The sequence below is a fragment of the Nuphar pumila genome, chromosome 4, assembly GCF_984573655.1.
Source record: "Nuphar pumila chromosome 4, dmNupPumi1.hap1.1, whole genome shotgun sequence".
Lineage (NCBI taxonomy): Eukaryota > Viridiplantae > Streptophyta > Magnoliopsida > Nymphaeales > Nymphaeaceae > Nuphar > Nuphar pumila.
Window position 1 is genome coordinate 49,071,378 of NC_143252.1, and position 26,029 is coordinate 49,097,406.

A 26,029-nucleotide genomic window follows, 5' to 3' on the forward strand; every position below is an offset into this window, starting at 1 on the left:
AATTAGGTTGATAGTATCCGTCAATATGGTAAAAAAGAAATGTTCCAATAGTCAAGCAGATATTCTGAATCAAAGCAAAGTAATAGAAAGATATGAGAAAAGCTGAACTCCAAATCACTGATGCGCTACCCGATTTCCAACCTTTATCTGGGTATGCAAAGAAGGCTTATTGTTAGTTGCTCGAGAGCTGTCCATGCCAAGCGATCACACATCTGTTCTTCTCATTCTCTTCTCTATGCTCCAAATAAAAAAAAAAGAATGTTCACTACCAGTAGGGCTTGTCTAAACAGGAAGGGGGCCTTCATCCCCCAGCTTGATTATAAAAAAAACATACATTTACATGAGTTGGATGGCCTTCCAAGTTTTTTCTATTAACTTCAAAAAGGGACCAAATATTGCAGTACGAAATTATCAAATGGTACTCGCTGATCGGATAACCATCATCTTGATCCTCATGTCAATCACCAGACCTTAGCAATCTTGGTTTGAACATGATATATCAAGATTTTGTTTGAAAGTCAATCCCCCCAATGCTCTCCTGGAAAGAGTTTGACAGCTCCAAATCTTGAACATCTTGTGATTGCCGAAATATAAGGCAGCTAATGCCATCACAGCTCGTTGCACACACGGCAATCCCAGGTATTTTTAGTAACATAGTGCCCTGCTTCTACAGCTATGTGGTGACTGCACAATGGACATGAAGAATAATAAAACCTACAAAAAAGTCCATATTTTGCCCTGCCATGTGGCAGAAGAACGTTTCTGTGCCTCAACTCAAATGATCAATTAAGTCAATATGCTCAGTATAGAGGTCGGACGATCATGTACTTTACACCACAAAACCAGATTGGCTACAAAATCGGTATTAAATAAAACCACTCATTAACTTTGAGATTAGCCACAAAATTGGTATTTAAAGAAAACCACAAGAGCTAGCTCCTTACCAACTGCAAGCTTCAATACGGGCCACAAAACTGATATCAAACAAAACCACAAGAACCCATTCATTAAAACTGCAAACATTTAAGATTGACCAAAGAACTGAAACCAAACAAAACCACAAGGGCTCATTTCCTTACAACCGCAAAATTTAAGCCTGTTCTACCATGAAAAGAGAGAGGTTACTCTTCAGCGAAGACCTTGAGATTTCACTATACACCCAAAAGAGATGATCAAATGTACAATGATGCATTCTAATAAAACATTGTACAGCAATTGCTACACAAGGAAAAATACTCTCGGGCCAATCTTCCAGAGAGAAGGAAACATAATGGATTGAGAAAAAGGAACATATGAACACAGCAAATCTTAAGGAAACACGAACTAAAATATCTGCTGATGAACACTGATGCTGGGAAGGGAAACAACAGAACTTTCCTGCCTTAAACCCCCACCTTCTGAATAGCAAATAAGTAACAACTACATGTCCTCATGGCAACTACAGGATTTCACGCATTGTTGCCCCCATGGATCCCCCGTCTTCTTGTGTTTCCATCACAAGCTCTGTTTTGAATAGGTGACAGTGGATCCTGATACAACCATAAAAGCATTTCGCCTCAGATACTCTTGTATTTATGCCCCAATGGAGGTCCCCAACTTTTTCCTGTACAGTTTGCAAGTATGCAGTGCGGGTTGGCTTTTACAGATATAGTACCAACTCTTCACAACTGGCAACCAGAGCCACTTGATATAAAAAATCAAAGATGTTGATTCCGAAAGCCTTTGACAGTATTTTGCTTATAGTGTTGTGAACTGCAAATGTAGTGCTGGAAACAGCGTGAATGATTGCATGGCCAATACCTCTCTGAATTGACGAATTTTAGCAAACATGACCAAAGATAGGAGGGCCAAGCTATATCCACCAACCTATCAAACAAAGTGTTTGCTGAACTGCCATATGAAAATCTAGGTGCATCACAAAATTCCATTCAGAACACGCTGGTAATAATCATATTGCCTTGTCCTCCAGGCATCTAAACTGCTGCTGATCAAGGAAAGAACCACTGATACACATTGCTGCTCCAAAACACGCACTATTGTAAGATTCAGAACAAAACTAACAAAGTCAATACAATAATAAACATAACACATAACAAACCTCCTCTGTGAGGTTTAGATGGAACCGTTTCCTCAAGTTCTGAATTGTTCGTGGGCCACCTTTAAAACAGGGGAAGCCTGAGTCCTGGCATTTCAATAGCAAGATATAAGCCAAATATCAAGAAGATGCTACTGGTGGGCGACTGAGATAAACTAATTAATATCTGACAAATAAACACACATACACAGTACATCTATTATGGTGTTGAACAGCCATATCATACAGTGACATAATTTGTACAAATCTAATCTCCAAAAGCAAAAGCTAATCTTTGGATCAGGTTTATCATGACCTATTTACTATTTTCATGTAATGTTTAGGGCCATCCTTTTCTTCATTGTAAGTCGCTGGTTTCCACCATCTTGGAATTTGAATGTCATCATTTCTTAGAGATAATTGGCCTAGTAATATGGCAAATACATTATGCTAAACAGATCCGCAAGGCAAGACCCAACATTTGGTACTGGCTCCACACAAACAGAAGTGTGAACCACCATATTATATATATATATATGTATATATATATATATATATATATATATATGTGTGTGTGTGTGTGATGAAAGAAACGATCATATCAGTGATACACCAACTGTTTTGTTACCATCCAGCATCATATGGTTGGAAATCATAAGTTGGCACTGGTGCTCATTATCCAACCGTTTATGGCCAATCCAATGCCAAAATGGTGCAGGTCAATGGGATAAGTCTTTCTATGGTCGAACAGGGACTTACATTGACCTATTTTCTGGTACAAAGGATATACACGCAAAAGAGATGTACTCATCAGTTTCAAGCCTCATCAAGAATGAATGTTCACAGAAGGAATGACACCCTTCAAAATGGTACTAATCCCATTCCAATTTCCAGCATCACCATCACAGAAACGGAAAAGTACATTCAAAGCATTGTAAACTCCAGTGTATAGGAGTTTCTAAAAGTATATTCCTCTGTGGAAATTTTCTATATAAACCATCAAATATGCACTAATTAGGTGAACTATTCAACTCTGTAACTTCTTCATACGCTGATTTCCCCATCTACTCTAATTGTCTAATTTCTGAAGATTCAAGAAGCTGACATGTCTGTGATGGTAGCACTTGATTTGCAGAAGTCCAGGTAAAAGACTATGCAACTAAATGTGGTATCAACGCTAGGGAACTCTTTCAACATTGGCATATAAAAATTTTAGAACAAAAGCATTCATGGAAGACTAGTTGCAGATGCTACATGTTACAGCTCAGTGAAAAAATAAACACCTGGAGCATTTCAACAAGAAGAATGATGCGCTCTGCATGCTTTCGACATGTTAAAAAGCCTTGAATACATAAAACCTGGAAAGCAATTAGGGAAACAAGGTGCAACAAGATAAGGTTAGCATCATCCAAAAAACAGTCAGAAATTTATGTAAAGAACACACTATGCAAGACAAAATATCACCTTGAAATAGTCAAAGAACTCGCTAGGGGTTCCCTCCGCATCAGAGTCCATCACCTAGCAGAAGCAAGTGCTTCAAGGTTCAAACTCAAAACTATTCAGAGCACCTAAGATACAAAACTGTAGCATAACCAATTCACTTTGACGAATATTTTACCTCAAGTAATTCACGAGTCAACTTAAATGGGGCACTCTCAAAATTGACACCCCCAGGAGAATTTGACAGCATAAAGCCAAAATCAATATGTATGATATGTCCTTCCTCATCCAGCAAGAGGTTGCCATTGTGACGATCCTTCACCTGGGTAATAGGAAAAGTACCAACAAGATCATGGAAAACCTACAAATCATAGAGCAACACAGCTTGTATGCCATGCACCACATCTAATTATAACCAACAAAACAAGGAAGAACAAACATGAACACAAACAAAGCATCAGAAAAAATAAACATCACATAATATACTGAAAGATTAGTAACATTATGCACACCAAGTGTGAGACCAGAACAAGTCCTATCAAACCACCTGGGGACTCTTATGATTATGAATAAATAGTGCAGGCATATTTCATGGAGTGAGAAGTTATACTGAATATTGCCTGCTTTAGTGATAGATCAACAAGAACAACATGGACAGAAAGACAGGTTAATGAACATTCTCTAGTCATGGTCTTTCTTCAAACGACCAGTTTTTCACTTATAAAAGACTAATAACTTGAATTCACAAGATAGTTACCATACTAGTCCATACAAGATAAAGTTTCACACAAGAGGGGCCTAGCTTAGGCAGATCTACAACCTAAAGAAGAAAAGAAAGAAAAACTTACAATCAACAAATTCTAGAGAAATGTAAAGACATCATTAACATGATGTAGAATGAACAAGACAAACAGGAGTTGATCTCCAAAACACACCTGCAGAAGGTAGCACAATATGGAATACCCAGCCATGCTCTCAACAAAGTTTCTCTGCAAAAAAATTGAAATAGTTACAATAATCATGAAAACTGAAATAAACATATAAGCTATGTCACAAGAACATGGATACCAGAAATTTAAAGCATCATATAAAATAACATAACATGTATTCATGAAACTGTAGAAAAAGAAAACAAAAGCAAAAGAAAAGGCATCTAATTACTTGAAGCTCACCATAATATATGAAAGAAACATGCGATGTTCGATATAAAACACCACTTAATTTATAACTTTCAAGGCTGACCCCACGTGTGCTCCATAAATTTATTAAGTATTATTACAACATTTATTCATAGATAGCATAATGAATGCATCAACCGTACTCTAAATTTGGGTTTTTAGGCACCTAAAAAAAACTACAACTGAACACAGTTAGCCACAACTGAGAACAGAGATCCTGGTGTTCAAGCTCAGAATATTAGCAACGAATATAGCATTAAAGATTTGAAGAGATGTACTTCCATGCATTTGACCTGTTCCGAAAGAGTAAAGTAAACAGCATAAAGAATATTACATAATGAAATTCCACTCAAAATGACGACCCCAGACAAAAATCACCCAAAATAAAACTTCTCAAAGAGTAGTGTGTGCATGTTGCATGATATAAGGGTATATATAAATAACAATAAACAGCTTGGATATAGTAGAACTCCGCCTGTGCATAACTGTTTAGTTATACACTGCCAGTCCCAAGCCCGGATAAAGGAGGAGGGTTGCGGTAGGCCTGTGACAGCCAGCATAAAAACTTAGTCATACCTTATGAATATGAACCAATATGAGAATTTCGTTGGGGCGTTCCCTACTGAGCGACGCGTTGTACTCTATAGGCCCGGAGGCAGTGATAAATGTGCAAGGGTTGCTAGGTCGTCGCCCGGAAGCGACGCGTCACACCGGCGCCCGGGTGTGGTGTCAAATAGGCAAGGGTTCCCTCACTTTGTTGGACGGGTGGGGGTAAAGAAGTTAGTCCAAGACCATAAAATTAGGTTAGCCACTTGGAACATAGGATCTTTAACTGGTAAGTTGGTAAAGTTAGTAGATGTTATGTGTAGGAGAAAGATTGATATTTTATGTCTACAAGAGACCAAATGGGTAGGTGAGAAAGCAAAAGTGATAGAACCTTGGGGATATAAGATTTGGTATACAGGAATAAATAGGAATACGAATGGAGTAGGGATTGTTATGAGTCGTGAGTTGATAGATAATGTAGTTGAGGTCCGTAGGAAAGGTGATAGGATTTTACTTATTAAATTAGTATTAGGTACGGATATTATTAATATTATTAGTGTTTATGCACCTCAAGTAGGTTTAGATGATTCCATTAAGCGTCAATTTTGGGAAGATTTAGATGGAGTAGTACAAGGGATATCTTATGGAGAAAGGCTTTTCATCGGCGGTGACCTTAATGGGCATGTAGGCATTAGTAGGGATGGATTTGAGAGTATCCATGGAGGCTATGGTATAGGAGAAAGAAACGAAAGTGGAGAAAGGATTTTAGATTTTGGTTTTTCCTATGATATGATCTTAGCAAACATTTGGTTTAGGAAGAGGGAGTCTCACCTGGTAACATTTAAAAGTGGGGTTAATACGAGTCAGATAGATTTTTTCTTACTTAGAAAGAGATATAGGGGTTGTTGCATCGATTGTAAGCTTATACCGAGAGAAAGTGTAGCTACACAACATAGAGTCTTAATTTTAGATCTTAGAATTAGACTATGCCACAAAAGGGATAGACATAGGATAGATCCTAGAATTAAGTGGTGGGCACTGAAAGGAGCTAAACAAGGAATGTTTGTAGAGCGGGTAGTTAAGGAAGTTGATAGGTGTCTCGAGGAGGATTCAGAATCTATGTGGAATAAGATAGCGGGTGGCATGAGAAAGGTGGCTAAGGAGGTATTGGGTGAGTCTAAAGGCGGTGCACCGCTAAGTAAGGATACATCGTGGTGGAACGAGGATGTCAAATTAGTTATTAAGGTTAAAAGAGAGTGTTATAGAAATCAAAGTAAAAGTCGTGATAATGAGAATTTGGAGAAGTATATGATAGCAAAGAAGGAAGCTAAAAAAGTAGTTCAGAACGCGAGGGAAGGTATATAAGGAGGTTTATGACAAGTTGGATACCAAAGAAAGCGAGAAAGATATTTATAGGCTTGCAAAGATGAGAGATAGGAAATCAAGGGATCTCGGTATGGTTAGATGTATCAAAGATGAAACGCAAAGGGTTTTAGTCAAAGATGAGGAGATTAAGGAGAGATGGAAAGATTATTTTGATAAGCTATTTAATGAAAGTCATGCTCAGGATCTTGGAGACTTTTCCATTCCTTTTCATGAGATGAATCATGACTTCATGCGCAAGATTCAAAAGAAAGAAATTGCAGAGGCTTTGAAGAAAATGAAATCAAGAAGGGCAGTTGGCCCAGATGGTATACCTATTGAGGCTTGGAAATGCTTGGGGAGAAAGGTTTAGAATAGTTGACAAATCTTTTTAACAAGATTTGACGGACAAATAAGATGCCTAATGAGTGGAGGAAGAGTACTTTGGTGCCTCTATATAAGAATAAGGGTGATATACAAGATTGCACAAACTATCGTGGTATAAAACTCATGAGTCATACTATGAAACTTTGGGAGAGGGTGATTGAGTCTAGGTTGAGGAAGGTTGTCATGATATCGGAGAATCAATTTGGTTTTATGCCTGGAAGATCAACTATGGAAGCTATAAATCTTCTTAGACAACTTATTGAGAGAAATAGAGAGAGGAACAAAGATTTGCATATGGTTTTTATTGATTTGGAGAAGGCTTACGATAGAGTACCTAGGGACGTTCTCTGGTGGACAATGATGAAGAAAGGTGTTTCTCTCAAGTACATTAGTATAATTAAAGATATGTATGTAGGAGTAGTAACCAATGTCCGCACTTGTGGAGGGGTGACAACCAATTTTCCTATAACGGTTGGGTTACATCAAGGATTTGCTTTAAGCCCTTTCCTATTTGCTATAGTGATGGATGAGCTTACGAGATCAATTCAAGAAAAAGTGTCGTTGTGTATGTTGTTTGCTGATGATATTGTTTTTATTGATGAGTCTAGAGCTGGGGTTAATGCTAAGTTAGAATTATGGAGACAGACATTGGAAGCAAGAGGTTTTAAGTTGAGTAAGAGTAAGACAGAATACATGGAATGTCGATTTAGTAAGCAACGAAGTAGTGATGGGAGTGTAGTGAAGCTTGGTGAGCAAGAAATACCGGTGGATGATTCTTTTAAATATTTGGGATCTATCATTCAAAAGTATGGAGAAATTGATGGAGATATAAATCATAGGATAAAGGTTGGGTGGATGAAATGGAAGAGTGCAACTGGAGTGTTGTGCGATCGTAGAATGCCATTGCGGTTGAAGGGAAAGTTTTATAGGACGACTATTAGGCCCGCTTTACTATATAGTACGGAATGTTGGGCTGCCAAGAGACATCATATTCAAAAAATGAGTGTAGCTGAGATGCGTATGTTGAGATGGATGTGTGGAAATACAATAAAAGATAAGATTCGGAACTAGGAGATACGTAAGAAGGTAGGCGTTGCACCCATTGAAAATAAGATGAGAGAGAATCGTTTACGGTGGTTTGGACATATTCGACGAAGGCCTAATGATGCTCCAGTTAGAAGGATGGAGAAATGGGAAAATATAATAGTTAAAAGAGGTAGGGGTAGGCCTAGGAAGACATGGATGGAGGTGATAGGAAAGGATATGAATGCTTTGAACCTCACCGAGGACATGGCATTGGATAGAAATGAATGGAGGAGAAGGATTCATGTGGAAGACCCAGAATGATTTTCTTTGTTGGTTCATATCGCCGACCCCAATTGTTTTGGGATGAAGGCGTAGTAGTAGTTGTTGTTGTTGTTGTTGTTGTTGTTGTTGTTGTAGCTTGGATATAGTATATCAGAATTTGTATTTGACTTGACATATAACAGAAAGAACTGTCTACAACCAGAAATGAAAGTACAAATGAGATCAAATTGTGTAAATAGATTATAGGTTTCAAAATTGAAAACAAATAGCACAATGTACAAAAGTCTGCAATACTGAAACAAAACAATCACCTGGGCAAGCTTAAAAGCAGGAGAATTTTCTTGGAATCTTGCTGAAAAAAAATCACTCAAACTTGTGATATTAGGGAACCGACTTTTGATGGCATGTATTGATGCCTGCAAAACAGAAGCACTGAATATGATGGAAAAAAAATCTTACTATTGAAATTCCAATTCGTAAAAGAGAAGTACCGTATCAGGAATTGTTTCAATGAGGGCAGTGTAGGAAGATGTAACAAGGACGTCATATGGCCGCAACCAAAGAGGTAAGCCGGCTTCTTGGTATATATCTGTCATTGAAGTCAAGACAACCATGCATTCTTAAGAAAAGGCAATGTATAATGAGATTCCAAGGACTTCAAAATTTCCCATGCTTTGTGTGATACATATTGGTGCACTTCTATATAACATTTTAAGTGATCATCATCAGTAGCAATACCATGCCTGCTAATCTAGAGAAGCAACACTTCTAGTAAAACAAACAAGGGAATTTGAAGTACCAGTAACAAACAAAAAATAAAAGAGACAAAAGAAGAACAAATTTACTAAAAATGCAAAAATAAGGACATATGCATTAGACAAAAGCAGAACCAAATAATTGTAATGCAAGGTAAAAAATGTGGAAACATCAAGGAAACAACTGCATTTTTTGTGCATATACATGCATGCACATGATCACATCCAACTACAACCGTAAACTACCTAACATAGATGCATTTAGAGAATAATTTCATAAATACGTTCCTCCAAGTTTGCTATTTTTCACATTTTTGGATCATGTTAATACTATTTTGAATTAGAACTCTAAAGAAAGATTCCCAGTGATTAATTATCAGAATGCAATCCATACCATTATGGGAGCACCCACCTCACTGAAAGTAAATTTCTGAATCCTAGGATTAAGAATCGTGAGGAAGCACCACAAAGAATCCAGCAACTAAGCCCATAAAACACTGAATTCACTGCACAACCATTTTAAAGTGATGTATAAACGGACAGAATGGACATACAGTGTTTTAGGTTCTTTTTCAAACAAAGATAGATCCATAGAAAAGCAAGGTTATGAATCTCAGTTATAAGAACAACAAATATTAGAACGCTTTTAGTGGACTTTTGATGTTAGTCCAAGGTTTCCAGACTAGGAAGAGGATGCGAGAAACGTTACGAGAAGCGGAAGCGAGAAGTGATGCATTTTAAAATGTATAGCAAGCAGGAAGCGAGGAATAAAAAAACAATATAAGAATTGAATGGGAATAGAAATGGAACGCAAATAAAAACTAAAATAAAGGTGACTTATTAAATTTCATGATTTTTTAGTGTAAGAATTAAATTTTTAACGAAATCTAAAAATGATGACTGCCAAATTAGAGAAAGCACATGAAGTGAGTGAGAAGCGTGAGAGGAAACACATAAAAAACATGAAAAGTAGAGTGAGAAAACATATAAGAATAATAGATGAAACGTGTGAAAAACATAAGAGAAGCATAGGAGAATCGAGATTCCCGTCAAGTTTCAGAAGTCATGAGTATCATGCTTCCGAAGCGAGTTTCCGGCAAGCGGGCTTCCCACTTATCTAAGAAGCTTCTTGTAACTCTGTGCTAGCCATTGATGGCCCATCATTCAACCATTCCAAGAGCCCACTCTTTATATGAACTGGTTTGATCATTGAATTTTTAACTGCATAGGCCATACCGGAATACTTGAGTGAAATAGCTGCTATCACAAATATACAATTCCCCCTGCTACTACAGTTGTAAGGAGCAGCTGTTACCATTACATTTAAAAACATAATATTCAGTAAGTAAACCCACCATTGGATACGGCTTGATGACAAATTGCAATAACATATGAATGGTAACGATTCTAGATAAAGCTGTTAAACACTACAACAGTCAAGAAAGCAGCAATTCCCTGCAATAAGTTAACATGCTTTACTTTATAACGAAAACATATTTCAGTTGTTTTATTTGTCAAACAATCTTCGTATAGCTTGCAAACACTTCTTTTTTTAGTGCAAATGACAGGAAAAACTCCTAAAGAAGACTTCTGGCTCTTGGCTAAGTTCCAACACAGCTAAGCTAACCCTGCTACATCATGATAGTCCAACTGCTTCATGTATTGGATCAGCTTTATCTAAAGAAGTACAAATTAAGACTCACTATGCAGACGCTATGTCCAAACTAACAACAGTCCAACCTTGGGAGTGGGCATTTACAATCAGCCGAACTACAAATCTAAGACACAATGGCTGGGCGATCTTACCAAAGCCCTAAGCAAGATTGACAAACATGTGTTAGCTGTGACTGAATTACACAGACATAAGAAATAAAGGTGCAGTACTTCAACAAGCAAGTTGTGAAAATGGCCATACACATGAAAAATGGAACACATATCTCAGCACCCAACATTAAAAGGCAGGTTTAAAAAATCAATTCATAATTCACTCAATTAGTGTGAAAACTGTTTCTGGCATTAAGATGACACTTTTAAGTAAAAGACAGGAATTAAGATCAAAGAAATTCCAAATTTGCTCTGATGTTGACAGAGGCAGACTGAAATTATGCATTTTTTGTATTAAAATGTTCCAGGCACACCAGGCAAAAACAACTGACAGGAATGAAAGATCAACTCAATGAGAAGAAAATCATATGACAATAGAGTTAAACAAGGAAATTGATTGTAATTTTAGGCAACAAAATAATATAAATACAAACTTCTCTAATAATAACATGAATACATGTAAAATTCACATACTTCCTAAAATGGCATGAACATTAGTGACCAAGTAAAAATCAAGTATCGCTAAGGAGATACCATAGAAGTGAGATATAAGTTGAACAGCAAGATGCTCCTGCCTGCAATCATCACCACTTTTAACAATAACCTGTAGAAAGAGGGTGCACAGAAGGAAGGCAGAAAGATTTCAAGTTATTACTGAAATAAATGAAAATTATACCATATAACTTCATATTATATATAATAAATGTCATAAATGAACAATAGAGAAAAGCAAACAAAAAAAAACTAATATAGTACAAAAGGACACTTTTCAGCATTTTAGACATGCAAAATTAATTAGCAGAAATCCTAGTATGCAGCATCAAGTAAAATTATCTTGTAGAGAATTATGTGTGGATTATAAATGTGATAGTCATGGCATATAGCTTCCTTCAGGGTGCGTTTGAATGCCTTGGATCTCAGATCTGAGCTGGCATGGGGCTGGCTGATGTGGCGTGGGCCCCATGCCAGAGATCCGAGGCATTCAAACATGGGATCTCCAATCCCTTCATTTCAAGGATTTGAGATCCCTGAAATAAAGGGAGAGGAAAAGATCTTTAGTCCGACCCCTGGTGGTCGGACTAGAGATCTGAGGATCTCTAATCCAGTCACATCTGCACGGTCAAAATTTCAAAAAAACACCAGAAATTAAAAAAAAATCAATAGGATGTTTCATTTAGTAGGTTTTGTATTTTGTAGGTTTTCATTTCCCTATTTATATATATATAGAGAGAGAGAGTATAGTATCGGGTTAACATTTTCTAACGTCGACCTGACCGTCCGAATGAGCTGGAAATATATGTGGGTCCAATCCAACATCATGGATGGATGCAGCATGGTCCAAAATTCCAAATGCTAGGAACCGGCTTTTGGATCATGTGTTTTCAACCAAAAAAACACGATTTATGAGCCGATAAAATATGACACACTACGCCGTTGATTTTTTAAGGCTCATAAAATCGTGTCTGAATGTCGTAATTGGACGATCTAAGAGCCGACCTCCACTAACCTAAACATGTAGATCACATTTGTAAGGTTAGTTTAATGAAGAACAACAAAAAATTAAAAAAATGAAAATGAACTCATTTGTAGGCAATGTCGACATGAGCAAATGTTAACCCATATATACATATATAATGGATTTGGATTGAATTAAATTCATATTCAACTAAAGTTAAAAAAATTACTAAAATAGAAAGCGTTTGAACCCCCTCCCTGTCCCTATTTGAAAAGAAAAAGGAAGAGAATCAAACTCTCTTCTCCCACATAAATGACAAGGAGCCTCTTCAATTAGTGAGGGTCCCCTCATTAATGGAAAAGGGGGGGGGGGGGGGGGGGGGGGGGGACCCCTTTCCCCATTCTCTTTATCTCTCTCACTCTCAAAAGAAGAAGAGAGGATGCAGGCGAAGAAGATGGAGGACGGGCCCACGAAAGCACCTCTCTCTCCAAGCTCCTCCTCCTTTCTTCCTCTCCTTCCTCTTGTTCTTCTTCTTCTTTCTTTTCTTTCTCTCTCTAGTCCCTCCTTCGTGCCCCCTCCTCTCTGACACGTGGGAAGGTCAGTGATAAGAGGGGCATGAAAAGGGGAGTCAAAAGAAGGAAAATCATGCATTTGGGTCAAGACTGGTCAGATTCTACCCGGCCTGATCCAAATCATACCTGGTAGGCACCAGTACCTGCCATGTCGACATAGGTATGGGGGCCCAACAAGTGTAACCGTGTGACAGATTGCCATTTACCTCAACTGGGACATGCTGGTCATATTTGCTTTTATTGTGCAATTATTATGGAATTTTATCGTTTCGTAGGCTGTCCCTATGTTATAACCATAGAAAACCCGAGACCCTTGTATATATAGGCTTCTATAATTCACCCCTTGGCTGCCATCCAACCATCCTCTCTCTTCTTCCATCTCTTCCCTTACTTCCCTCTTCTCTCTTAATACATCATGCATGCAGGATTAAGGTCATTTTATGTTATGTCAACATGGACAAGTAAGCAGAGTATCTGCATGATGCAATGAACATAAATTTGGCCCAGATACCGTGGTTTTGTGAACACAACATCCCCATCGATCCCCACCCCAAAACCCTCCCCAATCTCCCCAAGAGACAGGTGTACATGCACACACGCACCCACACACACATGCAGGCATCCAATGCAATCTATTGGACATAATGTGGATAAAAAACCGTGACCAGATAGAGTAGTTTTTGAATCCACTACCCCCACTCCATTTGGAGGGGCTCCAGTTGATACAACCCTTGAGGTCCACCTTTCCCACTGGGAAGTACACCCAGCCTTGACCTTGCAACAAGGGATGCCCCCGTGGATTTCAAACCTGTGATATTCCATCAACTTGGTGACATTCACAAGTTGTGCCTACCAGATTAATGGAGTCTTTGTGGGCAACTCAATTTAAATCATGAGTCAAGAAAAAGATCACTTTCATGAATTAACTTAGTAAGTTGCCATGACATGATCAACCACAAACAATTAATGGCAATACATAAACGTTGAGTTCTAAAATGAAAAGCATGCATGAATGTATGCAGCAGGTGCCAGTAAAATAAGGATAGCAATGATCTTTTGCAAGTAGATATAACTGATTAGTCTGATTCTCCTCTCAGACAATCTAAGTAAAACTAAGGAACAACTTATAAGAATACTGCAACATATAAAGCAGTAATTACCAAAACTTGTACATCAAATATGAGTATTTGCCAACATTGTGAAAAACTAATACTGAACTAAAACTTACAACAAAATTTCAACTTACAGAACGCAAGTCCCAGCCAGGTGATTTCCCGTATTCTGAAGAATTACGTATCCGCTCTTTCTTTGCCTCCCAAAGCTCACCCGATAAGGCATCAGTGGCCTTTGGAAGACCTCCATTAGAAACCTGCAGAAAATGTGACCAAATGGCTTATTTAGATTTTCATCTTAGAAGACGCTAGTTTAAGAAGCATAAATTAATAGAGAACATCATGTGGTATCACCTTGGGTTGAGCATCTGCTGAATCCTGACCTGCTCTTTTTAAAGGAAGTCCAGGAGGTGCCTCCCCTTTGGCTGCAGCAGCCTATCCAAAAAAGTAGCATTAAATTAACAGTCTGCTAAATTCCTTTTCTCATTACAAAAGAGCATATGATTTGCAAAAAGAATGCTTCTTTTCATGAAAAGCAAGCACCACTAATAGAATTGCAAAAGGGGTCTAATAACTATGCATGTAAGCTACTGAAATCTAAGAATCATAACACCCACAATACTTAAATGTGTATCACAGTTGCTGCACTGAAGCAGGCAAGCATACAAAACCTGGTGAAGATTTTTGTAGAGGAAACATCTCACAACAGTTCTGATGCACATTCTTTTTCAAGAACTGAAGTTTTGCTCAAGAGGTTGTAATACTTGCTTATATATATATATATATATATATATATATATATATATATATATATATATATATATTCCTCTGTTATTTTTTGTAATGCCCACTAGGGTCAATTTAGTCTATTCTTATTATGTAAATAGACATGTCCACTAGGAACATTTTTTGCCCTTTTTTATTTCCTTCTTTTTTTTGTTATTTTTCATTTGTGAAGGGGCAAGAGGGTCCAACCCATAGAGTCATTGGGACCCTCCCCAACGACTCTATGGGAGCCCCCCCTTGGTCCCATAAAATGTATAAAAGGGGCTTTTGCACCCTCTTCTCAATAATGCTTTTCATAGCATTTCAATATATGATTTTTTATATTGCAAGCTCTCTCTCTCACATTGTGTGTGTTTGGTGCTTAGCCCTTTGTGGCTTATTGTATTTTGCACATTAGTGGCAACTTGTGCATTCATTATAGTCACTTTGTAACATTGTTCTTTGCACTAATGTTTCATTACATGGTATCAGAGCCCCTAGGTGATTAAGCACTCTTGGGACTCTTTTATTTCATTCTTTTGGTGTGTGCTTGTATTTTGCACACTTGCTATCATCTTTCCTTCCTCTCTTCTATAATGGTCGACAATGATGCAAAGATTGATCTCTCGTTCAAATTAAATAGGACTAACTATATAATGTGAGCGGCCACTATGAAAAACAACCACAAATGTAAGAAACTTTAGGGATTTGTATGTGATACAGTTCTGGAACCTCAACTAAAGCTCACCAAGAAAGAAGGAAATGAGGAAAAACCTGGAATGAAGAAGAAAAAGACAGCCATTGAAAAATACCAATCCAAAGTTGAAGATTGGGAAAGTAATTCATGAACAATGTTGAGCTCACAATTTGTGCTAATCTAGCCAAATTCAAGAAGGCAAATGAAGCATGTTTTTTCATGAAAAGTATTTACACTGAGATCTTGCTAGACATTTCTTTTTGCAAAAAAAAGTGAGAGCAACCAAACAAGAAGATATGAGTATTAGAGATTACTATAGTATTTTATCTCCTTTATAGGATGAATTTGCTCTTCTTGAACCTCAATGGGAAGGAAGTGTTATTACCATGAGGCAAAAACTGTTAAAATATACATATACTGTAAATCGAAATACCCATCAGGGGTATTTCGGTCCTTTTACTCCATAGGCCTTCAGCCCACTTTATTTCCAGCCCACTTTATTTCCTTTTTTATGTTTGTCTTTTGCACTTTATTTCTTCAGACCACTTTTTCTTTTTTTTACTTTTGTCTTTTTGCACTTTATTTTTTTTGTCCTTTTCACCTTTGCTTTTGTATGTGTGATTGAGACAACTCCATATAGTTGTTGGAGCTGCCCCAACGATCACAAATGTGACCGTTGGGTGCAGCCCCAACAGCCATATGGGGTTGCCCCCATGTGCCTCTCTTGTATTATAAATATGCCCTCTTAGGCATTGTAAAGTGCATCTCTCTTTTGAGTATCCTTATGCAATAACATTTGTTAGACCCTTGTGTGGGTGGTTTCTTTGATTCAATCAAGTATTCTACTTGATTGAAAGTGAGTTCTTGCATGTGTATCGGATTCAATCCACTTCATTACATGGTATCAGATCTTTGGTGATCCAAAGGCATTTTTCTAAAAGAAAGATTGTGTTGATTTCAAGAGGAGGATCGTTGGCTTAACGGATACAACAAAACAAGGATTATTGCATCGAGAAGTGTGCCATTTCTCAAATAAGTCTTGTATATCTTTCTTTTTCTCTTCTTTCCTTTCTCTTCACATTGTAAAGAAATGGAGAATGAGAGAGAAGTTATAATCTTTATTCTCGTACGCCTAAATGATACAAACTATGTGATGTGGGCATCCACAGTAAAACACAAGATATGGGAAAAGGGATCATGGGGCTTGGTGGATGGTACCGAAAAAGTGTCCAAGCTCATTCTTACAAAAATTGAGAATGGGAAGAAGGTTGCTCTTCAAAGGTGAGGAAATGGGTAAAACCGTTTTCGATTATGAGAAAAAATAGAAAGAGTGGAGAATGGGTCATTCTAAAATTATTGGATGGCTCATTAATAGTGTAGATATTCACAAATGTTCTAGCTTAGCAAAATTTGATTTTGCTAGCGATACTTAAAAATATCTTAAGGACATGTATAGTCTTAAAGATATTGCTCACATATGCAATGTACAAAATAAAGTAAGAACCATGACTCAAGGAGAGATGAATATTAGAGAATATTACAATGCTCTCTCTCCTATGGGATGAATTGGCCCTTCTTGAGCCAAAATGGCATTGTCCTCAAGATGTAGAACTCTGTGAGAATCAAATTAAAATTGAGCATTTTTACCAATTTGTAAATGGGCTTAGGCCCAAATTTAAGGGAACTAAATCGGCTCTCCTTCATAGAGGAGGTGTGCCATCCATAGTCGAAACTCTTGAAGAATTGACTATGGAAGAGAATAGATTGAAGAAACTATCTGCTTCAAAGGATGAAGAAATCGTACTTGCTATGTTCAAACCCAGTAATCATACTAGGACTTACAAGCCTCCTCACTTTGTGAAGAATGAGAATGAGAGAAATCCCAACAACTATGAAAGAAGCGATAAAAGAGGAGATCATGAGTATAAAAAAGGTGGCAAAATCATATGCTACCATTGCTATGAACCGGGATACATCAAGAATTTTTGTCCCAAAAGAAAGAAAGAAGATCATTGTGATGATAAGAGGGTTGTTTCGGTGGAAAGAAATGATGTAGACGACTCCAAATGCATTGGCTCACTATCTTTAGCTCAATTAATGGAGGTGCTACAACCAATGTTCAAAGGTCAAGCTTCTTCCTTTTCGGGGACGGCCGTATCCACAAGTGGTGACCCTAGTAAGACTTCTTCGATCTTAGATTTGAGTGTCTCGTTTCATATGACTCCAAATGAATCAATATTATCCGAATGTCATTCCAACCCAAATAATTCTTATGTTTCAACCACCGACGGAATATCTTTAAAAATCAAAAGTTTTGGAACTTTTCAAAAACAATCAAACTTTCACATACCAAGTATTAGAGTTGTGCCAAAACTAAATTTAAACCTTTTATCAGTTTCACAAATTACGGATTATGGTTGCAAAGTTTTATTTTCTTCTAATGATTGTTTAATACAGGATCTCCAGTCCGGGAAGCCGATTGGGCAAGGCCATAGAAGAGGAGATCTCTATGTAATGGACAGTCTTGAGTTATCAAAACAATTTTTTCGTAATTTTGTGGAAAAGAAAGACAGAAAATTGGCACAAAAGACTAGGACATCCTAGTGTGACCAAATTACATTTGTTTACTAGTTATAAAGAAAAGAAATTGGTTTGTGAAGAATGCATTCTTGGTAAAATGAAAGCCTTGCCCTTTGAACAAATGCATTTTATACCAAAAAATCCTTTTGAGTTAGTACATTCGAATGTGTGGGGAACGGTTCCTGTTATATCCAAAGGTGGGGTACCGTACTATGTTGTGTTTGTAGATGACTATAGTAGACATTCTTGGATCTTTTTTCTTAAGCAAAAATCAGAAGTATTTGAATGCTTTAAAAACATTTATTTTTACGTAAAGACTCAATTCAAAACCAACATTCAAATTTTTATGTCTGATTCCGGGGGAGAATTTGTATCAAAAGAATTCAAAAAAAATCTTGACCTAAATGGGATTATTCATAAAAAAATCTTGCCCATACACTCCTCAACAAAATGGTCTAGCTAAAAGAAAGCATAGACATATTATTGAAATTGTAACGCCCCGAAATTTTAACCCAAATTTTTAAAGAATTTTTTTTGTAATAACGGAAACAACCATTTCATTGGGTTAAGCATTCAGGCGCATTACAGGAGTGTTCAAGCAACAAAATTTATTTTATTCTAAATAAATAATGACATCAAAGTTTCCAAATAACATGAATAGTAATAAATTGAAATTTAATCTGAGATGTCTTGGGAACACAATAAATCAAACATCCTGATATCGAGGATCCAATATCAGAGATCCAAACAGGATACTAAGAATCCAACGTTGAAGATCCAAATAGGATATCCGTAATCCAAGTACGAATAAACGATTAAAACAATAAAATATCTTTGTACCAACTTAAGGACATAAATTTTAAGTTAATTTATCTGGTAAAATTCACGAGTATTACAGAAACCACTAGAACACTTCTTATATCAAGAAATGTTTCAAAAATGTTTTGGGCCGAAGCCGCTCTTACGACAGTTTATTTAATAAATAGAATGCCTTCAAAAACTATTGAAAATATATCTCCCATTGAAAAATTGTTTAAAATTTCCCCCAATCATAAAAGGTTGAGAGTCTTTGGATGTAAATGTTTTGTTCTTACCCATAGAAATGGCAAACTTTCCCCCAAAGCAATTCCTTTTGTCTTTATAGGCTATGATGAAAATCAAAAGGGATATAGATGCTATGACATGGAAAGAAACAAATTATATGTTTCACGAAATGTTACATTTCTGGAAAATGAAGACGGTTTTAGCAAAGAAAAAATCCAAGAGAATTATGATTATTCGTTTCTTTTTTATCTTATCAATGAACATGATAGGTGTGAAAACATTCATAATGAGCATGAGAGTGAAAATGAAGACGCTCATGATGTAAGTGAAAATGTAGACAATGGTCTTGATGATATTGACTTCCTTCATACTACCATACAGACATACACTCGGCGGACCAAAGATCACCCACCATGTTCTTTAGAAAGATACTCACAAAATCAAGATACAGACTCTGCTAGTATTAGAAAATCAATAAGAATTTCCAAGGCCCCTAGTAGATTTGTATTATATGATTCATTTGAACCAATATACCGAGCATGTTTAATGGCCATACATTCATATATGAATCATCATCATGTTATGAAGCCAAAAATCATCAAGAATGGATTAAAGCGATGAATGATGAATTAGAAGCTTTAGAAAAGGCAAAAACTTGAGAAATCCAAACATTACCCAAAGGACAAAAAAATTATAGGACGTAGATGGGTTTACAAAATTAAAACTAAATGGGATGGGACATTGGAAAGATATAAAGCTCGATTAATAGCTAAGGGGTATAGTCAAGAATATGGAATTGACTATGATGAGACCTTTGCCCCAAATGCTCGAATGACGACTGTCAGAACCCTTATATCTATAGCATCAATTAAAAAATGGTTTATCTTTCAAATGGATGTAAAAATGCCTTTTTGAATGGTAATTTAGATGAAGAGGTCTACATGGATCCTCCACCGGGTTTGAATTTAGCACATGAAAAAACTCTTAGGTTACGAAAAGCCTTGTATGGATTAAAGCAAGCTCCCAAAACTCGGTATGATAGATTTAATTCAACTTCATTTTAAATCTTGTTTTACTGACACTGCATTGTTTGTTAAGTCTTCCAATGCAGAGATGGTTATATTGCTACTCTACGTGGATGATATGATAATCTATGGAGGTGATAATCAGGGAGTAAATCATATCAAAGATGTGCTTAAAGACAACTTTGATATGACAGATCTTGGTTTTTTAAAATATTTTCTTGGTATTGAAGTGGCTTACTCACCTCATGGTTATTTTTTGTCATAGACTAAGTATGCAACAGAGATTATTGAGAGATCAGGACTCTCAGATGAGAAACGGGTTGACATTCTAGAGGTCATAAATGCAAAAATGAAGAAGGATGATGGAGAACCTCTGCAAGATCCAACCCCATACAAACAAATGATTTGAGCTTTGTCTTACCTTACTATTACTCGTCCTGATATTTCTCATGTTATTCATTCTGTCAGTCAATTTCAAGCATACTCCAACTACAGTACATATGAGTGTTGTAATGAGAATTATTAGATATATTAAGAATTCTATAAGTCACAGACTGTTTTTGTCATCCTCTTCCTCATTAGAAGTCATTGCGTACTCATACTCTGACTAGGGAGGGGATGTGAATGATAGACACTCAACAACTGGTTTGTGTGTTTTTGTAGGTGACTCTCTAATCTCATGGCGATGCAAGAAGCAACAGAAGATGTCTCTCTCTTCAACTGAAGCTGAGTATCGCGCCATGGCAACGACCACGTCAGAGTTAGTATGGCTTCAACAATTACTGGAGGACTTGGGAATTCACATCAAAGAACCCTACAAATTATGTTGTGATAACAAGAGCTATATGTATATTGCAAGCAATCATACGTTCCATGATAGGACAAAACACATCGAAATGGAATGTCACTATGTCCGTGAAGAATTTCTGCGGAAGACTATCACATTATCTTATGTTTCATCAGAATATCAACTAGCGGATTTCTTCACCAAAGCGCTTCCATCACCAAAATTTCACTTCCTACTTGGCAAACTCTCAGTTGTTCCACCATGAGTTTGAGGGGGGGTGTTAAAATATACATATACTGTAAACCGAAATACCCATCAGGGGTATTTTGGTCATTTTACTCCATAGGCCTTCAACCCACTTTATTTCCTTTTTTACGTTTGTCTTTTGCACTTTATTTCTTCAACCCACTTTTTCTTTTTTTTACTTTTGTCTTTTTGCACTTTATTTTTTTGTCCTTTTCACCTTTGCTTTTGTATTTGTGTGATTGGGACAACTCCATATAGCTGTTGGAACTTGGAGCTACCCCAACGGTCACAAATGTGACCGTTGGGTGCAGCCCCAACAGCCATATGGGGCTGCCCCCATGTGCCTCTCTTGTATTATAAATATGCCCTCTTAGGCATTGTAAAGTGCATCTCCCTTTTGAGTATCCTTATGCAATAACATTTGTTAGACCCTTGTGTGGGTGGTTTCTTTGGTTTCTTTGATTCAATCAAGTATTCTACTTGATTGAAAGTGAATTCTTGCATGTGTATCGGATTCAATCCACTTCATTACAAAAACAAATGGAGAGATTTTTTCAATTTATTCATAGGCTTAGGACCAAATTTGAACAACTACAAGGATCCCTATTTCATAGGGCTTCTACTCCTCTTAGTGAAATTCTTGTCGATCTATGCCAAAAAGAAACATGTTTGACTCTAAAAAAGGATATTGATGAAGTACATGCGGTATATAAACCAGGTAATAATATAAGAACATATAAGCCTCCTCACTTTTGAAAAAATAACTATAACAACAATGGTGGTGAAAGAAAAATTGTGTCATCATTGTAATGAACCGGGGCATCTTAGACCCGATTGTCGTAAGAGAAAAGTGGCTTCCGTTGGAGAGAACTCAAGAAACTCAAATGAAGATAAAAAAATGGATGGAGACATCAAGGACTCTATTACACAACTTACGGAAGCATTTCAATAATTTGTGAGGAACAACTCTTCCACACCTACTTTCGGTGCCGCACTTTCATAAAGTCCCGGTATGTTTTCTTGGATTCTTGATTCAAGTGCTTCATTTCATATGTCTCCAAATGCATAGCTTTTATCCAAACCAAGCACTAATTCTTTCAAATCTTTTATTTCTACGGCCTTGTACATCTTTGGATATTGACGGAATAGAAACTCTTGAAACTACTTTAAGCAATGACAAAAAATTATTTGTTCCATGTTGAGACTAAGAGGTTTTTAGTTAAAAGTTTTTCTAAACTAGAGGTTATTTGAATTTTAATGTTTAATGAGGGACTTGAGTGTAATTTCTTTCTTTGGACTCTCTCTATTCAATACAGAGATTAGCCCTAATCTAAAGTAACGTGTTCTCTCATTTCTATACAGACGTCTCTCTCTCTCTCTCTCTCTCTCTCTCTCTCTCTCTCTCTCTCTCTCTCTCTCTCTCTCTCTCTCTCTCTCGGTTTTTGTGTTTGTTTTCAGATCTTCTACATGGTATCAGAGCGGTAGATCTCGGGAGCGTGATCGATCTACACCAACGAAAAAAAAAACAAATAAAACAGAAAGGGTTGGAAACAGGTGTGCTGCTCTTCTTTTTTTTTATCTGATGACAGATCTGTGACACGATGATTGTGTGTCATTAAGATCTGAATATGACAAGTTTTTTTTGGTTGCTCGAAAAAAAAAACGAAATTTTCTAGTTGTCGTGATTTATATGGGAGCAGTTGTTGTGATTTCTATGCTTCTGTGTGCGCATGTTATCGTGGGTCGTGAATCTGGGTGTTGAGTTCTCCTTAAAATATATTTGGGTGTTTGATTTCAGACGTGATTCCCTGCTGTGTCATGAAATTTTTTTTTCAGCCGTAACATGCTGTCATTGGTCGTGAATCTGGGTGTCGAGTTCTTCTCAGATCTTATTTGGTTGTTCATTTTCAGAATATGAATATCAGCAGTTGTGATTCCTGCTGTGTCGTGAAATTTTTTTTCCATTCGTAACATGAGTGCTGTGAAAACAGAATGTTAATATCAATTTTTGTTCGTGGAAGCAGTAGGCTGTGTCGTGAATTTTTTTCCAGTCGTAACATGAGTGCTATGAAAACAAAATGTTAATGTCAATTTTTTGTTCGTGGAAGCAACAGGCGTGATTCCCTGCTATGTGGAAACATATGTTGTTTGTGGGAAGTTTTTAATTAGTACAGTTGCTGGTCGTAGTATTGGCTGATGTGTGATTGTACCACACATTATTGTCTGGGTCACTTGTCGCCTGTCAAGATTTCATTTCTAGTGTGGCAGCCTGTGTAGTCGTGGACTTGCCTGACGTGTGATTATAACACACGTTGTTCACGTGAGTAAGTCTGATTTTTTTTTGCAGCTGAAATAGGATTCAATATTCAGTATGGGTGAAACTTCGAAATGTGATTCCAAAATTGAACATATTGGGGAGTATAAGGCTTTTGCAAATCCCTTCTCGTATGGTTCCTCTGTAAGGTTGAACGAAACTAACTATGCCAGGTGGTCCAGAACTTTTATGATGTCGGTATTTGGACATAGTAGAAAACATATTTTGTTGGAAGATGAACCTAATGAAAAGGTTGAAAAATACGTTACTTGAGACGAGGATGATGACATAGTTATGTCATGGATCATGAATAGTGTCGAACCCCATATTGGGGATGGTTTAATTTACTATCATACAGCCAAACAGATGTGGGATAATCTTCGAGATACATACTCACAAGAGACTAATGTGAGTCGTATCCTGCAAGTTGAACAGGAGATATATAATTTGCAGCAGGGAGATCAGACCTTGGCCCAGTACTATGCATCCGTCAAAGTTGCGTTTGAAAGACTCAATGCTCACAGGCCTCTTTGTTGTTCGAAGCAAAAGGATCATCAAGAACAGACTGGTTGCTCGGTTTCTTACAGGTTTATCTTCAGAATTCTCTGTTGCAAAAGTCCAAATGTTGACTGGATCAGATGTTCCTACTCTTGCTGATGCATACAATCGTCTGAGTAGACTTGCGATTTCTCTTCCACAATCTCAGCCTATGACCCAGTCATCTGCTCTAATTGTCTCGTCTGGTTATGGGCGTGGAAATATTCAGAATATCAGAGGACGAGGTCATGGGCGAGGTATAGGAGGCAGAGGAAAACTTCAATGTACATTCTGTGGAAAATCTGGACATTTAAAAGATCGTTGCTGGGATAAGCATGGTCGGCCAACCTCTTCTTCATCCAAGTCATATGCTCTAAAAGCAAATGTTACTATACTAGAGGCAACAAATGTACATGATAATATCTCTACAAGTGACAGTATCACCCTCAGTCGAGCAGAATATGATGCGCTGATAGCTCTTCGACCTTCGAGTTCCACCCCGCCTGTAGCCGGTGTTGCCTACTCAACAGGGAATCATCTTCATCTGAATGATAGTAAGTGGATTATTGATTCTGGTGCATCCAAACACTTGTGTGGAAATTCGCTTGTCTTTTCAGATCTAAAGGATATTATTGTTCATCGAGTCTCATTAGCCGATGGAAGTTCCTCACCAGTTGTCGGTCAGGGAAATATTTTTATATCCTCCACCTTACAGTTGAAAAATGTTCTTCGTGCTCCTAACTTTCCTCAAAGTTTACTCTTGTTAGTTGCCTTACAAAAGAACTAAACTGTAGAGTAATATTTGATCTGATGGGTTGTCTTTTTCAGGATTTGCTGACGGGGAAGAAGATTGGTGGACGCTATGAAGAAAATGGAGTCTACTACCTACATCATCCAGTGGGTAATGTTTATGCTGCAGTGGAACACTCCAGTCATGTTCAGTGGCATCATCGTCTTGGTCATCCTTCATTATCAAAGCTTCGTGTTGTCTTCCCTCAAATTTCTTCAACTACATCATTTCAGTTGGGCAAGCATCATCGAAGTTCGTTCCCTTCGAGTCAGAGTCAGTCTAGTCATAAAGTTTTTGAACTTCTTCATGCAGATGTATGGGGTCCTAGTAAGATTCCTACTAGGACTCAGTATCGATATTATCTTGTTATTGTTGATGATTTCTCTAAGTTGTCATGGGTGTTTTTAATAAAAGAACGATCTGAAATTCCAAGTATTATTAAATCCCTAATTCTTGAAATAAAAACACTTTGAATCTGTTGTCAAGATTGTTCGCACTGATAATGCTCTTGAGTTTAAATCAAAAGTTCTATTACAATTTTACCAAGATCATGGCATTCAACCCCAAACTACCTGTGCTTATTCATCTCAACAAAATGGGGTGGCTGAGCGAAAACACCGGCACCTGCTTGATGTTGCTCGGACCCTTATGATTCAATCCAATGTTCCTGCGCTATATTGGGGTGATGTGATTACCACTACTTGTTATCTGATCAACCGCATGCCTTCATCTTCTGTGGGTGATCAAATTCCATTACATATCCTAAAACCTAATGCCCCACTCTTCTCTTTCTCGCCAAAAATATTTGGATGTGTTTGTTTTGTACACAAATTTGGCCCTGACCGTGATAAATTAGTTGCTCAAGCTACAAAATGCATATTTATAGGTTATCCCAAAAATCAAAAGGGATATTGATGTTATGATCCTATTTCTCGCCGAGAGTATGTCAGTGTGGATGTATCTTTCTTGGAATCCACTCCATATTACTCTAGTATCGGTTCCCCGCTGCAAGTTGATCCAGCTGAGTCTTTTCCATTACCTATACCTCCTTTTTCTTTGAAATATGTGCCCTCATTACCGAACAAAACTTCATCCTCTTCAAGATTTAATAATCCTCCATTGGTATATGTGCGTAGAGCTCCACCTCCGCAAGTGCCTTCATCTTCTTCTTCCCCTAAGGTAAGTACTACTGACAATAGTGATCTTCATGATGATGATAACAGGCCTATT

At 37.3% G+C, this 26,029-nt stretch overlaps 1 protein-coding gene across 2 annotated transcripts in view; it reads right to left on the minus strand.

Annotated features, from left to right (window-relative positions):
• Positions 1–1,041: 1,041 nt before the first annotated feature.
• The window catches only part of LOC149840194 (phosphatidylinositol 4-kinase beta 1-like), a 57,809-nt gene continuing 32,821 nt past the window's right edge, over positions 1,042–26,029 (minus strand). Inside the window, exons 7-17 of one of the 2 annotated variants that reach the window (XM_090003066.1) lie at positions 14,369–14,449; positions 14,149–14,271; positions 11,409–11,478; positions 8,787–8,884; positions 8,607–8,711; positions 4,450–4,503; positions 3,693–3,836; positions 3,539–3,592; positions 3,358–3,432; positions 2,099–2,182; positions 1,042–2,016 (exon numbers count right to left, since the gene is read on the minus strand). In XM_090003066.1, coding sequence (XP_089859192.1) covers positions 1,915–2,016; positions 2,099–2,182; positions 3,358–3,432; positions 3,539–3,592; positions 3,693–3,836; positions 4,450–4,503; positions 8,607–8,711; positions 8,787–8,884; positions 11,409–11,478; positions 14,149–14,271; positions 14,369–14,449 — 990 coding nt within the window. In that variant the 3' untranslated portion in view covers positions 1,042–1,914. Of the gene's footprint in view, positions 2,017–2,098; positions 2,183–3,357; positions 3,433–3,538; positions 3,593–3,692; positions 3,837–4,449; positions 4,504–8,606; positions 8,712–8,786; positions 8,885–11,408; positions 11,479–14,148; positions 14,272–14,368; positions 14,450–26,029 lie in introns of those variants that run through there. The other variant, XM_090003067.1, reaches the window with a different exon arrangement.